This window comes from Nematostella vectensis, chromosome 1 (assembly GCF_932526225.1).
Source record: "Nematostella vectensis chromosome 1, jaNemVect1.1, whole genome shotgun sequence".
Classification (NCBI taxonomy): Eukaryota; Metazoa; Cnidaria; class Anthozoa; order Actiniaria; family Edwardsiidae; genus Nematostella; species Nematostella vectensis.
Genome location: NC_064034.1, coordinates 17,392,753 through 17,408,023, shown reverse-complemented (window position 1 = coordinate 17,408,023; position 15,271 = coordinate 17,392,753). Strand labels below are relative to the sequence as shown.

Here is a 15,271-nt window from a genome sequence, read left to right as displayed (position 1 = left end):
CCCTCTAAATGTGATGATGACAATAACCGACAGGAATCGAAGACTTACTGACAATAACCGACAGTGGTAGAAGACTTACCGACGATAACCAACAGTAGTTGAAGACCTACCGATGACAACCGACAGGAGTCGAAGACTCACCCACGATAACCGACAGGAGTCGAAGACTTACCGACGATAACCGACGCTCCGATGCCTTCCATGATAGTCATGATATCGGACGGAAAGTCAGAGTGATCGTGAGCCAGCATCATATTGCCCGCAATGGAACCAACCTGAGGACATATAATAGCAAAGTTAGCAAAAAAGGTTTAGAACTAGTAATTAAAATTGGGGGTGTATTAGTTTAGTGGTGAAAATATCAAAACATAAATATACATATAAACGGAATTGTAAGAAAAATGAGAACTGAAAACTAAAATTATTCTTTTAGAAACCAATCCCCCCAATATCAATTACTAGTAGTAGTAAAAAAGCTAACTTAGTTCAAGTAAATACAGGCAGCTTATATGTGCACCTAAAAAAGGAAATACACTCACATTTCGTACAGGTGTGTTAGCAACCTGCAGACATAAACAAATAATGTTTAGTTTAAACAGAGTTTAGATGAAAAAGTAGGGAGAGGATGTCTAAGGGCAACCAAAATAAAAGGTTATCAAAGACAGCATACAAAACGACGGCGGTTACACCCTAGTACCACGGCGGTTACACCCTAGTACCACGGCGGTTACACCCTAGTACCACGGCGGTTACACCCTAGTACCACGGCGGTTACACCCTAGTACCACGGCGGTTACACCCTAGTACCACGGCGGTTACACCCTAGTACCACGGCGGTTACACCCTAGTACCACGGCGGTTACACCCTAGTACCACGGCGGTTACACCCTAGTACCACGGCGGTTACACCCTAGTACCACGGCGGTTACACCCTAGTACCACGGCGGTTACACCCTAGTACCACGGCGGTTATACCCTAGTACCACGGCGGTTATACCCTAGTACCACGGCGGTTATACCCTAGTACCATGGCGGTTATACCCTAGTACCATGGCGGTTATACCCTAGTACCATGGCGGTTATACCCTAGTACCATGGCGGTTATACCCTAGTACCATGGCGGTTATACCCTAGTACCATGGCGGTTATACCCTAGTACCATGGCGGTTATACCCTAGTACCATGGCGGTTATACCCTAGTACCATGGCGGTTATACCCTAGTACCATGGCGGTTATACCCTAGTACCATGGCGGTTATACCCTAGTACCATGGCGGTTATACCCTAGTACCATGGCGGTTATACCCTAGTACCATGGCGGTTATACCCTAGTACCATGGCGGTTATACCCTAGTACCATGGCGGTTATACCCTAGTACCATGGCGGTTATACCAGTAAGAGTGGACTCTAAATCAAAAATAATATATAACAAACTTCCTAGATGGTATTTTTCATGGGGTTGCACGAGAGCTACACATATTTTCTCTCCATACATACCACTTTAAGGTGTTCTGCAATGGCCCGGAAGACCGGGGATTTACTGACGTTTGCCTCAGACAGTTCAATTAGCGAACCCAGAGTGACACCTCCACCGACAACAAAGTAACCATCTACTTCCTGAAAAAGCAAACATGAAAATAAAGGCCATTGCCACCATTTTGACATCCTGACAGCCAATTAAACTGAGAAAAAAAATCATTCATTTGCACGTATCACTGGCAATTTAAAGCCGCATTGTCACCGGTTTACTTCCGGAGGTCCGACGGAAACTTCAACCGACAAGAGACAAAAGAATCTATTAGAATCCGCGCTATTTAACAGGCCATCCGCTCTAAATTATCAATCACACCCTCAAATAAACTTTCAATAGACACACTGCTCTAAATTTTTTAAAAAAATCGGAGACTGTTACATAATCGACCGGAAGTAAACTGGTGACAAATTCAAGCATACAGCTATGATTATGTGGCTTAAATGGCATAAGGGCATTTGTACAAGTTTTTTGACGTTTCTTGGCCATGGTAGCCCATGTTCACTCTGTCAAAAGAAATGCTTACAATACATGAACAAAAGAAAAAGCCCCAGCAAAATTCGATGTGCAAAAATAAAAAAAGGAAAGGGGGGGGCGTACATACCGTTGTACGGTGTAGTTCAAGCACGTTATTCACATCAATGAAAACATCAAATGGTCCATCCTTCTTGTAAATGCCTGGTAATGATGCAAGAAAAATGTTAGGATATGAAGAATAATCATGAGTGCAATAATGTCTACATCAGAGGCGTTGAAGATGGCCCAAGTTAACCGTTGTCTCATTTTTTTAAAAGCATGAAAGTTTTGCGACCTGAAATTTTCACATTTGTGGAGGCAGTTATCACCAACGACAAAATTATTTTCTTATTTTGGCCATAACAAAATCTTCGTGATGCGTTAAACCTCATACTATGAAAACAGTGTTAGCAATGTAGGCCTCTGGTGGCCAGTAACAATTTAGTTTGAAAAACAGGATTAACTCCAGCATTCTTGAGCACAGCAATGTTTCAGGAGTCACAGGTTATTTCTTTGTCTTTGCTTACTATAATGAGGGCTGCGACACTTTGCTTAAACTCGACAAGTTTATATGTTGACACTGTTTGTATGGAAAAATACCGTGTTTCATGGTAGAACATTTTACTAATGAGGAAATGGTTACTTTTAAACTTTCATGCACAGGCCCGTACCCAGGGGGGAGCAGGGGCACCCCCCACAACGAAAGTCCACTTTTTGTTCACAATAGACGTGCTTTTTGTATACATAAACTATAAATCATAAGCTAGATCACTCTGGTATGTAGCCAAATCCGACAATAAATGTCACATGGAAATACTGAAAAGGCATAAAAAAACCTTTTTGTTCTTTCGGAGGTGGTTAAATTGTTTTTAGGGAACTCCCTTCCCCCCCCCCCCAAAAAAAAAATTAGGTCCATATTTTCGGATTTCACCCCCCCCCCCCAAGAAAAATCCTGGGTACGGGCCTGGTGCAGGATAATTTTTTGTCATGTATTGGGTTAGGGATAGGGTAAGAGGTTTTCTGTGAGACATTGTTCAGACCGGAATGGCACCCATTACAGCGCAACCAGGAAAACCGTGAACCCCTAAAATATGTGTGGAATGTTTATTGTCTTCTGACGAATCAGACACGAAAATTCAGACACTGAGACATGTTAAGACATGTTTCTAGTTGACTGTTTGAATATCTTGTGAGTGATTGGTCAGGACAAACATTCCATACATATTTCCAGTGTTCACGGTTTTCTTGGTCGCGCTGTATTTTCGTTTTCCAAAAAGCTTGAAACCCTTCTCAAAAGATATATGGTTGGCACCTTACGTGTACATGGTGGATTCGTTTTAATCCAATTTCATCCTCACCTTTGCCAGTGTTTCCGCCCACCATCTTAACTTTGTTGTTGCTATGCTCCTCCAGTAAGGCATACAGCTGAGCAAGCGAGTGAGGGGCATACCACTTGATACCTGAGGTGTTGTATGGGACAGGGTTCTCAGTGCATGGACAGTTGCTACAGTTGCCAGTACACTTGTTCAACTCCTGGAAACGAAATTTAAGGGTGATCTGGCTGCCCGCACTACAAGATTGTACATGTTGATAGGCCACAGGCCTGATATGTGACATTTTTGTTCTACAATAGAATTTTTCCTTAAAATAGGAGAGGCATCAGTCACCCTAAGGCACTCCAATCACCATGCGCCTGATTTGTACCTCAATGTCTATTGGACTGGCATCTGCAGCGAATGACTTCATTGCGTCAAGAATTGGGCGGTAACCTGAAGACAGTACAAACAGCATATCAGAATGAATCAGTTGGAATTTAAAAAGACATACAAAGAGCAGATATGAAAAGCAATTTCAGATAAAACCTGTGCAGCGGCAAATGTTGCCGTCAAAGCTGCCTTCAATCTTCTCTTTAGATGGCTTAGGGTCTTCCTTCAACAGACTAAAAAAAAAGAGAAAAAATATTTTAGAATCCTATAGCTAATTTTTTTATACATCCTCTGATTGGCCAAAACAGAGTGAGTTGTTTTTGTGTGGAATTCAATGAAAAAAGCTAAACTCAATGAAAACACAAGTATCCCATACACACATCAAAATTTGACCCCCAACAATGCACAAAAATCAATCAGAAATAATATTTAATACTGGAGTCATTTGATATTCAATTTGGCTTGACATTCCATACTTCCTGAATTCACTCTCTTTACTATATAAAGACCCTTTAACTATGGTAAATAATAAACTACAGAACACACCTGTACATGTTCTTGACCATGCTAAGGTGAAGTATAATTCACTATACAGACCCCTTCAACTTGTGAATAATACACCATACATACCTGTACATGTTCATGACCATGCCAGGAGAGCAGAATCCGCACTGACTTCCATTGTGTTCAGCAAGTCGTTTCTGAATCACATGGAATCCTTTCTTTCGACTGTGATTAAAATTAAAATGGGTAAGAGACAATAGCTGGAACTATGTAACCAATCATTTTGGTGTAATGAATTTATGGATCCCTATTTCAAGGCATTACATACTTTCCAATTCCCTCAGTGGTTGTCACATGACTTTCATTAGCGGCGTACAATGGAAAGAGGCACTGAAACAGGAGCAAAATTATCCAGGTATTGCTTTGAAATGCATTTTAACTTCAGGATATTGCGAGACATTCTATAAATATATCTTTTACCGAGTTGACAGCCTTAGTGACGTCTTTCCCAGTTGTTGGATCCTTTTTTGTGACGGCCACAACACAGACTCCACAACCTGCTTCCTTACACATGACCTTGGTCCCTGGAAAATGCACAAGAAATCATAACATTACCCAATCACCCTGTCCACTAACATGTTTCAGGAATCCTGGAACTATCCTATAGCAGAAGTAAGTAGGTGCACAAATAGGGACGGGTGCAGAGAGAATCGACCCATAACCCCATGGGGGATCAGATAACATATATCTGCATGGGTCATCTTACAGTAAAGAGTGTTTAACAGGGCTGAAGCAGGGGGTGTGGCACTGGGGGCACTTTCCCCCAGACCAGTAGGGGCGTGGCTGTGCCCCCAAATATTTTCTCAATGTTTCTGTATTGTGCCCCCAATATTTTGAGGCCTGCTTCAGCACTATTAGAGTGATTTATCTAATACATTTAAATTACTATGACAGAGACGTCCTAGATTTGGAGTTTATTGCAGCACTATTAGATCCAAACTGATTGGTGAATAAATTAGGTCAATCGAAGGTCAAAGTTCGGAAAAAAGCAATAATAGAAGAAAAACAAAATGTGAGACCCCTCTAAAATATGTCTAATATAGTCGCTTTTTTTCCGAGCTTCGACCTTCGGTTAACCTGAATTTATACCCAATCGCTCTAATAATGATTATATGGGAGCGTCTTGAAAATGCATGATTTTTTGGGAAACCAGTCCTTTTGAATCGATGCAGGCTCATAGTTAAAATCTTAGTTTATGTATACAATGCTGCAATAGTCTAGAGGTATGAAGATCAGGGGTGGATCCTGGATTTCAAAATAGGAGGTGGATAATGGCAGGATAGACGGCTTATAACTGATCCAGTGGTTCTTGGTAGGTCACTACATAGATCTTACATACTTCACACTGAATTGAATTTGTCGCGTCAGCAAAGTCAAGCAGGCGAAGGCACATGGACAGTAACCCTCTTCCCTCAGGCATTTATTATCTTCAAACAAAGTGACTTTTCAATTTTTTTACTCAAAAAGGGGAGGGGTGGATATCCACCCAACCCACCCCCCCTGTATCCGCCCCTGTAGATACACCTGAAGGTATGGTAACTACCATTACCTTTAAGCCCTGGCTGATTGCGGATCCATTCATTTAGGCTTGTGTGTGCATCAGGGTTGTGCACTGTATACTGTGCCCCATTCACAGTAAAGGTCAGATCCTTAAGCTCTGCTTGGGGTGGAGAGTTGCCTTTAAATATTGAACATTTTCCAACGTTATTGAAGTTTTCCTCTAAGACTTTCTTGTTCTTCCCATTGAGAAGTAGGCCACTAAAACGACAAAAGTAATAATCACATTTTTTGACGTTCCCGACTTATAAATATAAAGGTAAGTGTCTAATGGTCATTTCCTTGGCATGGTTGGTAGCAAGGGTAGTCGAACACTCCTGCTCCAAAGCCTGGCTTATGAGCCTTGTGCTTTGGTTGTATTTAAAAGATGGAAGTGGTGCTTCAATGATTTGCACTAAAAGCAAATGTGAAACATATTCTCTGCTCCAAGTTCAAGTGTACTCCATCAACAATCTATTTTAATTTAAGTTAATACTGAAGAAAAGGGATTATGTTGTAACACCATATACATTTCATGAAGTACCCTGGCAAGTAAAAAAAAAAATCAAAAACGCAGTGCATTTGGTTATATAATCAGAGTTTAGTTTCTTGGTGTTACGGAGCACCAGCACCAAAACACAATGGAACAAAAGCCAAAAACAAAGACCTTAGAACAAGACAATGTAAAAGAGTACAACAGCCTTGAGCACCGAAAACAAAGCTCTCCGTAACACCAAAGAATACCCAGTTTAATGGTAAAAAGGACGGCGATTCACTAAAAAAAACTTCAATAAAGTGAATAAACTAACATGCTAACAGGGTCAGATTCGCGTAAAAAACAAATTGACATATTTTAAATTCTTATGAAATTCTTTGATGTAAAAAGCAGAAGACAAAACGTTCATTAATTCTTAAGTATTCTTTCCAATCAAGTCTTACGACACTGCAAAAGGTACAACAACAAATCCACTCACTTTGCTTGAACGTCCATTTGTTGACTCGGCCTCTGCGATAGAGTCAGGAGACACGGAACTTGACCTTTGTCTGATTTAGCTGTTTATTAACCACTTTCGAGTGCTGTGATCAAAGCTGTCTTGCTAGCTGATACCCCCTGGCTGTTCGAGAAGAAGGCGCAAATAGCAAAATTGTTTATGCGACCTTGGTGGTTTTGTAAACAAGAGTTGTAAACCGGTCTGGGTACTTTATATGTTAAGTATTAGACTTGCAAATATCCATCCCCGTTCGGCTTTGTTGGTTTTAGGGCTCGTTCGACAATTCTTTCGGAAACGGCAATATTAAGCGGTCCTTCGAAAAAAAATTATTCTTCATTCCATCTTTAACTTTATAGAAAAAAAACAATTGAGTAAGTAAGTTAAAGAAAATAGTAAGTGCAAAACAACAACAACATCTAACAAAGACAATAGCCAACACTGCTTTATGGTCTAATGGAGAAGGGGTAATTTGCAGGAGTTACGTAACACCAGGCATACCCCTCCTTGGATAAAGCTCCTCTGCATCATAATTCTGCTCCTAACGGTTCCTTAGGTTCCCTAAGCACAAAAACTTGAGCCAGCTTAATTATTGCCTGAACACTTCTTCTCACTACTTATGACAAATTCCTCTAGAAACAGCCCCCCTCGCCGTATCACCAGCACACTTTATTTTGGGGTCGGATTCTCCTGGGGCCGGTTCCTGAAAGGCCGACTAACTTAATTAATCCTCGATAAGCGCATAACCTAAGGATAACTCACCGTTCCCGAAAGCCAAGTAATCCCCTGGTTTGAAGAGTAAAATTCACACAGGATACCACAGGGAGCTCACCTCTACGGTTTGAATAAAGTCAGAGTTGTTTTTTGTTGTTGTCTCTTTTTACCAGGTATGCCGTGACACGAAAGCCATTTCGCAGTCGAGACGGCCGTTAGACCGCTAACGCTAACCAATGAGAGAGCGCCAGAAAGCGCCGGGCGCCGAAAAAGTAGACAAGAGATACACACGCACTAAATCAACAACAACGCAAAGCTAAAAAACAACTCTAACTTTATTCAAAACCGTAGAGGTGAGCTCCCTGTGAGGATACCCAGTAGATCAACAGAGAGCAACTCAAATTTACCTTTGGTGGTGTTATTTTCGCAGGGAAGCCCCAAAACAACTCTACATCAACTGTAATTACCTCCATTCCAATGCAAAAAGTGTCATTTGTAGGATTCGAGTTGGTGCGTAACACTAGCGAGACAGATTTATTTCAAATATAAATTTCATGTAACTTTCTGTCTGTCCCAGCACAATTTTCGAGTCAGCATCGCAACGAAGGTCCCATAACAAAGCGAAATGTTAGTTCATTTGATCCCTACATTTGTGACTTCTTTTTTTGTCGGCAACTTCAATTTACTACAAAGTTTGGGGGGCCTGTGTTACCCCAACCAAACGGTGGGTTAGCGAGTTAACCCACCTCGCGAGCAGGGTTAGATTTTACCTCCAAACTGACCCAGATTTAGCGCTTACCAGCGTTTTGGGAACGGAACTAATCTGGGGGTAAAAATTTAATCGTGGGTTAGGGTTAATTTAACCCTGGGTTAGCGCTAATCGGCTTTTCAGGAACCGGCCCCAGGACACCCTAAGGGAATATAAGATTTCCAGAAGAACCTAAGGGATAGCACTTGGGGCGAATTTTATACCCTAAGGGATAGGACGAGCATATTTAATTTTTTTAGGGAGAGCAGGGGTGAATCCAGGATTTCAAAATAGGGGGTGGATAATGACCATAAACGGCTTATACAGTAACTGATCCAGTGGTTCTTGGTAGGCCATACAGATCTAACAATGCTACATGCTGAATTGAATTTATCGCGTCAGCAAAATTAGTCAATTGAAACCCCCACCCCCATGGTCCCGGGGAAGGGTGGTGGGTTAGACTTTGACCCTGTACAAAACCGAGAAAAGCCCCCACCCCCTTGGGACAAAACAGCAGTTAAATGCCCCTACCCCTTGGGATGCAAACTTTGGGCAACTACCCAACAACAAGTCATCTGAAATAAGCTTTTTTTTATTTTTTCAAAGCCAGTACACTTGAGCGAGTACATTTGTACCAATTACTATGAAGATAACAGTTGTAAAAAAAATATGGAAAAATAAATAATCTTCATCTGTCATTTTTTTATATATATATATATTCGTTTTTGCACATGTCGCCGTGCAGCATGCCACACGCTTGTACATGGAATTGCTTGCTACAGAAGAGTCTCAAGCCAGAAACTAACATGATATTTGTGACACTATGCACTTGTCCCAAACCCCCACGGTGGGGATAAGTCTTAGAGTCAAAAACTGTCAATTCCCCCACCCCCTCGGGACAGATTCTCGTTCAAAAGTGCTCTAAACCTTAACCCCACCCTTCCCCGGGACCATGGGGGTGGGGGTTTTCAAATGACTAGTGCATTACTGTATAAGCCGTCTATCCTATTTTGAAATCCTGGATCCGCCCCTGCTCTCCCTAAAAAAATTAAATATGCTCGTCCTATCCCTTAGGGTATAAAATTCGCCCCAAGTGCTATCCCTTAAGGTGCTCGCACACTAGGGGACATTTTTCAGCTACATGACCCCGGAACATGTAGCCGTTTTAAAATCTCATTCCCTACATAAAACGTGTCAGAGAGCGGGAATCTATAGCGGGGACATAAAGCGGGGACGAAATCACAACATGTACACACAGAATAAACTGCGCCATAAGCATGTTCCTGGGACACCTATCCATTTTACTCACCCACTAAGGAGCCTTTTATAGGCTTATGTGCCTGGGACATGCCGAAGGGACAAAAGCACAGCCAACACAGACAGCTAAGTACAGCAGCGGGAATACTTCCCAGGGACGTGTAGCGGCAGCGCCTGTATCGGAGGCACGCTGCATGTGCAACAGCGAATTGTGTACAGACATTCGCAACGGTAACCATTACATGTCCCGGAGACATGAAGCCGCACTCAAATCATTTTCCGTACATACAAGTCGAGATAAAGCCAGCGCTTAAATATGGGGCTTGCAGCGGGGACAAAACGTATTTAAGCACACACATTCGCAAAGGGACGTCTTTATTGTCCCAGGGGCAAGAGGCAGCAAGGTGTTGCATTGTTTGAGTTCCTTGTGCAACACGGGTTTACACCAAGTTTTCACACTGCAAAATGTCTTGATTCTGTCGATTTATCCAATCACAACGAGCAAAAAATGAGAAAATAATAATACTCTCTTGTTTTCGTATTTGCAATAAACACAATTGGAAAAAAGAGACCGATAATTGTATTGTGTTGCAATGCAATAAATAGGGAAGGAAAATTGGATGGTCTATTATAGTCACGATGGCTGTACGCGAAGTTACCATGCGAAGGCGCCGCATGTTGCTGATTCTGATGCAGCTTTTAGATGATGACAACCCTCCTGTTACCATTGAACGAAGAGTGTGGACTCGTGAGTGGATAAAACGACGAGAAGAACTCCTGTCCCCTGACATTTATTTTCTTCAAACGTTTTCTGATCCACCCCACCCCCCCCCCCCCCCCCCCCTGTATCCGCTCCTGGAGAGTCTCCCACCCCGGTTCGGGCCATTGTTCTTTCACGTTTTTGTTTGTCTGCTGTGTTCGCAGACAAGGCAGGGCGTGCAAAGGACTTATACGGTGAAAAATGCTTCACTAGGGGGTTCCGCATGCTCCCAAAAAAAGGCGAGATTTGAAGGCGCTCTGAAACGCCAAACTTCAAATTTAAGACCAATTTTCTTAACTTAACATCAGCTTTCACTCAAGGAATAAATTGATGGCCACCACTACCTATTCTTATTATGAGGCGTCCGCCACGGCTTTAAAAATAGACATAAAATATTGGGGTGGGTAGTAAAGCCTGTAATTGGTATCTGGAATATTTTAACTCAAAAGTTCATAACACACATTCTGCATATTAGAATTTTTATTAAAATAGTTCGCACATTAAAATAGATATTATTTCATGCCCAATTAAACACAAATCAAACAAAAATAACAACCATGAAAATGTAAGGAGGGTTTTTATGAAGCATAGCCTTGTGTCAAAATTGAGTTTAAATAAAATACCTAAATAATAAAATGGGGTTTCCATCTGTAGCATTTTATAAAGATTGTCAATAACTACCAGAGAGCAATATTTTATTTAGATCACTGCAAATAGATTCTTTTGTTCAGATTGTAAATGGAAGCTAGGCACATACACAGGGGGTGAGCAGGGTGCGTGAGCACCCCCCTTGACGGCCAAAAGTGGGTCATTTCTTATTAAGAAATTTTCAAATACTATCCCTTTTCCATATGTAACCTAAGACTGCGCATCCTCCTTCGGCCAATCCTGGGTATGCGCCTGGAAGTACAACTAATGTAAGTGGATACTTTCTATATCACATGTCTTTGACTTGACACAAGAGCAGCTCAGTTTTATTCTCTGTCAAATAGAACTTATTATTATTATCTTATTATCTGGATATTTTGATTGAACTTCAGTATGTTCCCTTGCTGTACAAAGCTGTGGAACTAGCCAACATAATTTTGTTAATATACTATATTTTTAATATAGTATATATCGATAATTCTAAATACTGAGAATAACATAAAATAAGCAAAACTTGAAACCCTATAATTACAAAATGAAAATACATACAGTACAGTAGCAAATGTTGATAACATCTGATTGATTCATGGAGGTCTTTTGTATTGTAATACAGTACACTATGCTGAAGTAAATACCCAAAGTATTCTATTCTCCTAAACTTTCGAATACTCTCTTGACTTGTAAAAAGACCTGCAACAATTCAACACAAATGATTCAAAACATTGATCATCAGTTAAAGCAGCACTATCCCCAGGTAACATCTGGTCAATTACGTAACAATTTCTGATAATTTTTAACGGAAAATGCTGAAAATACTTCATAATTGTTTCGATTTTTTTGGGAGCATGTGACTGATAATTCAGAGCTGATGGCCTGTTTAGAAAGTGCAAATTCTACTAGCGTCTTTTGTCATTCATTGGTTGAGGTTTCTGTCAGCCCGATGGAAGTAAACTGTGCAATTGCCGCTTTAATCACACAAAATATTTGATACATTGGTTTCAAACTTGGTTAGGAACTTGAGAACTAATGTCACTTTGCCAAACAACATAATAATTACAGTGTGCCAATATATTGTGAATAGCATTAAATTTTTATCAAGGGAAGCTGAAGAGTGAAGTGCAACTACAAAGTACATTGGTTTATGATATCTTACAAAACAACAAAGGTGAAACAAATAATAATGTAACAAAATCGACAAATAATATGTGAAAAATAAAAACATAGTTTACCTCATCAGGAGTGGGTGCACCTGATATTGGTTTAACAAGTCCTTGTCGTCTGTAATGCTCAATTATTGGCATTGTTGAATTTTCATGTGTATGAAATCTGAAATGAAAATGAGGCTTGATAATAATTCCTTATAATAAATTTTGGATATTTGAATAAATTAAGCTCATCGTCTGATAAGTTTGGGGTCAGGAATCGGATAGCTTGGTAACCGCCTAACCAAGTGCACCCGAGGAGCCAGGCCTCCGGGCCACAGCTCCCCGCCCCCAGGGGGGTACCTGTCACACCTTCCCATGGAATATACTTACCTAGTTAGTTGCATGCTACCCTAAGGGTGTGGTGGGGGGGGGGGCAAAAACACGCGAATCCAGTGTTGAGTTGAGCGAGATTTGCAAACCTCTCAGAGAGGATGCTAACGTGCCAAGGCCTGAATAACCGGGGGCGTCCAAACCGCAGCAGGGACTAGACCCAGGAGCGTGCGGTCATCCTCGATTTTGACTTATGATAAATTGCACTTATGCTTATGTAGCATACATTCAAAGACAGCATGTGCCATTATGATAGATCCCAAACTAACAGAAGAACAAAAAAGAACAATGCTGAGAACTCTTGTATCTCTCACTTGGGTTGATATATGTTGCATGGAACATTACCTTTTTCGCAAACTTTCAATGTTATCATCTGGTCTCCCACTAGATTGCCCTCTTGACATTATTCTTCCAATGCAGATCTGTAAGACACACCACTTGATAAGCTTGATGGGATACGAGTATTATAACAGCTCTAATAAACCCTCTGAGGCTGATAACCTTTCTTCCCTTGAAGAAAGGGGCTTAGAGCTGAGAGGGGGAGGGGTAATAACAAGAAAATTTCGTTCAAAATGGGGGGAGTGCTTACAGACCGTTTTCATGACGTTGTGTGCGCACCCAAAATGCCACAGACTTGCGGGCCACAGTTGATCTAAAATGGCATACAAAGTGGATTTTACAGACGGAATTTCAGAAAAAAATTGCCAGAGTGCTTCTTTTGCCGAGTTTTGGCACTATAGTCAAATTCCCCTTTGTTCGCATAATTTTGGATCAGCTATGGCCTGCTAGTCTGTGGCATTTTGGAAGCGCGTGCAACATTGTGAAAAAAGGCTATTGGAGAAAAAACGAGGGCCTACTTAGTGTAGGTTTTAGAGATACATACAGTATATGATTGATTGTTTACAGGAAAAATATGTAACTATGTATACTCACATCTTCTGGGCACTCAAAGAAAAGCACAGCTTTTACATCAACTTTATCATTCATACGGCTTTCCCATCCCTGTAAATTGTCCTCATTTCTTGGAAATCCATCAATTAAGAATTTCTGGACATCTGACTTTGCCATCGCCTGAAAAACACCACACCCATCGTATAATATGACTACTTACATATATCACACAATATAGAAATTAGTCAAGATAAATCTGACATCTTTTCTGTTTTACAGTATGTCATTTAGAGATGTTTAACTTGATTTACATTGATTGTTTGAGACACCAATACTCCATTTTTTGTGTTGTCGGTCTTCTTTTAAAGCAACAACCTTCTTTAAACAAATACAGAAGGTACAGGGGAGTCTATAAGTGTTCTTGTTCAATACTAAGATTATATTTTAATATTTTTGTGCATTTGGGAAGGCAATGAGTGTTCAAAAGAGCCAAATAACATTATCATCAAAACATGGATTCTTGACCTCAAAATACAGTAATTTTTTCTTACCTCTAAATTCATTAAAATGATAGTATCAAAGTACAGTAGCCTTTTAATATGCCTATTTCAATTAAGGTTGCATCCGAAAATCAATGTATCATAACCCGCAGTGGGTCATGGGTAACAAATAGATAACTGAATCTTGGTCTGTGAAGGCTGTGTGAGCTTTGGAGGCACATAAACAACAATGCTAAAGCTTTCTAAACCCGTGTTTTTATTTACGCTTATCTTATTATTTATTTGTTACTGATGAAGCATTGCGGGTTAGGACGCATAGATTCTCCAAGTGCAACTATATTTGAACTAGCTGTATACAGTATTATGCAGTCTCACCTTCTGAAGAAGACTGACAGTGATGGCTACAGGTACTATTTTCCCCTCCGTCATACAATTTTCTATCAGGTCACCATCTTTGGACCCACTTTTTCTCTCTTCCCTCAGTAACTCACCCGCAGAGAGGTGCACATATCCATACTCCTACAATATGTGGTAGCAAATCAGCATATTTATTGTATCATAACAAAGGGTATATGGATACTGTAAATGTTTATTTTAATGCCCAGCTTATAATAAAGCACCTGCTTCCTATAAGTGCCTCCCTAATAAGCAAATTGTAAAAAAAGCACACCCTTTCTATAAGCAACCCCTACCCTAAAAAAACTGATGAAGAAAAGCAAGGCTTTTAGCACTCACATCATACTTTTATTATTATCTAACAATAAAAGACACATACTGAACAGTTTGTTGGAGTCTTTCTTTTTGAATTTCTTACGGTCTTATGGTTTCGCTTAACAAGTTTTTGTCAAGTTTTTAACTGTAGTTGAATTATTTTTTTAATGAAATCAATGTATAAATAATGTAGGACCACCTTGAAATAGAGAAACACAACGTTAAGATCAAAGGTCAACACAAACAAGCAGGCTTAACGTGTGTATCCAAAAGCACCAACTTCAATAATAAATATTAATAAATATTAACTGATATACTGAAATAGCTTAATTATTATAATCTTATCACTAGTGTACTCGTGTGATCCAGCATCGGAATTTATCAGGATCAACATTAGTTTTATGAACACGAAGATTTAGGCAGCAGTATACCTTCACAATTCTCTCGCACTGTGTACCTTTGCCGGCCCCAGGGCCACCCAAGACGAATATAACCACAGGCTTACTCGCAGAAGACATCAGTCTTTTTGCAGTAACGGTTATTTCGCTCAGGAAGCAGGACAAATGCAACATAATACAACGTGAATTTCAACAAGTTACTAGGAATCCAAAGCTTCGACGTGGCCGTTCTGATAAGGAGGCTGGGACTAGTGTAGACTCTTCAA

General features: G+C 40.5%; 2 protein-coding genes across 2 annotated transcripts in view; both read right to left on the bottom strand.

Annotated features, from left to right (window-relative positions):
• LOC5507602 (xanthine dehydrogenase/oxidase) overlaps positions 1-7,206 on the bottom strand; it is a 34,605-nt gene extending 27,399 nt beyond the window's left edge. The window contains exons 1-12 of the mRNA XM_048728389.1: positions 6,829-7,206; positions 5,868-6,076; positions 4,739-4,842; positions 4,587-4,648; positions 4,385-4,483; positions 3,911-3,987; positions 3,753-3,817; positions 3,407-3,581; positions 2,137-2,210; positions 1,499-1,618; positions 540-563; positions 173-275 (exon numbers count right to left, since the gene is read on the bottom strand). Coding sequence (XP_048584346.1) covers positions 173-275; positions 540-563; positions 1,499-1,618; positions 2,137-2,210; positions 3,407-3,581; positions 3,753-3,817; positions 3,911-3,987; positions 4,385-4,483; positions 4,587-4,648; positions 4,739-4,842; positions 5,868-6,076; positions 6,829-6,845 — 1,129 coding nt within the window. The 5' untranslated portion in view covers positions 6,846-7,206. The remainder of the gene's footprint in view (positions 1-172; positions 276-539; positions 564-1,498; positions 1,619-2,136; positions 2,211-3,406; positions 3,582-3,752; positions 3,818-3,910; positions 3,988-4,384; positions 4,484-4,586; positions 4,649-4,738; positions 4,843-5,867; positions 6,077-6,828) is intronic.
• A 3,578-nt stretch (positions 7,207-10,784) lies between these two features.
• LOC5507612 (UMP-CMP kinase) lies at positions 10,785-15,247 on the bottom strand. The gene is made up of 6 exons (XM_001628173.3): positions 15,039-15,247; positions 14,272-14,415; positions 13,439-13,576; positions 12,851-12,927; positions 12,200-12,296; positions 10,785-11,660 (listed from the first exon to the last, which is right to left on the bottom strand). The coding sequence occupies exons 1-6, from the start codon at positions 15,177-15,179 to the stop codon at positions 11,616-11,618; spliced, it is 642 nt and encodes a 213-aa protein (XP_001628223.3). The 5' UTR covers positions 15,180-15,247; the 3' UTR covers positions 10,785-11,615.
• Between the last annotated feature and the right edge of the window lie 24 nt (positions 15,248-15,271).

What these genes read in the sequence shown, in the direction of transcription:
- LOC5507612 (XM_001628173.3), bottom strand. Translation starts at nt 15,179, where the DNA reads ATGTTGCATTTGTCCTGCTTCCTGAGCGAAATAACCGTTACTGCAAAA. An exon ending in AGTGCGAGAGAATTGTGAAG is followed by an intron (nt 14,416 to 15,038) that starts GTATACTGCTGC and finishes CACATATTGTAG; the next exon opens with GAGTATGGATATGTGCACCT. An exon ending in GTGCACCCACTCCTGATGAG is followed by an intron (nt 11,661 to 12,199) that starts GTAAACTATGTT and finishes GAATTGTTGCAG; the next exon opens with GTCTTTTTACAAGTCAAGAG.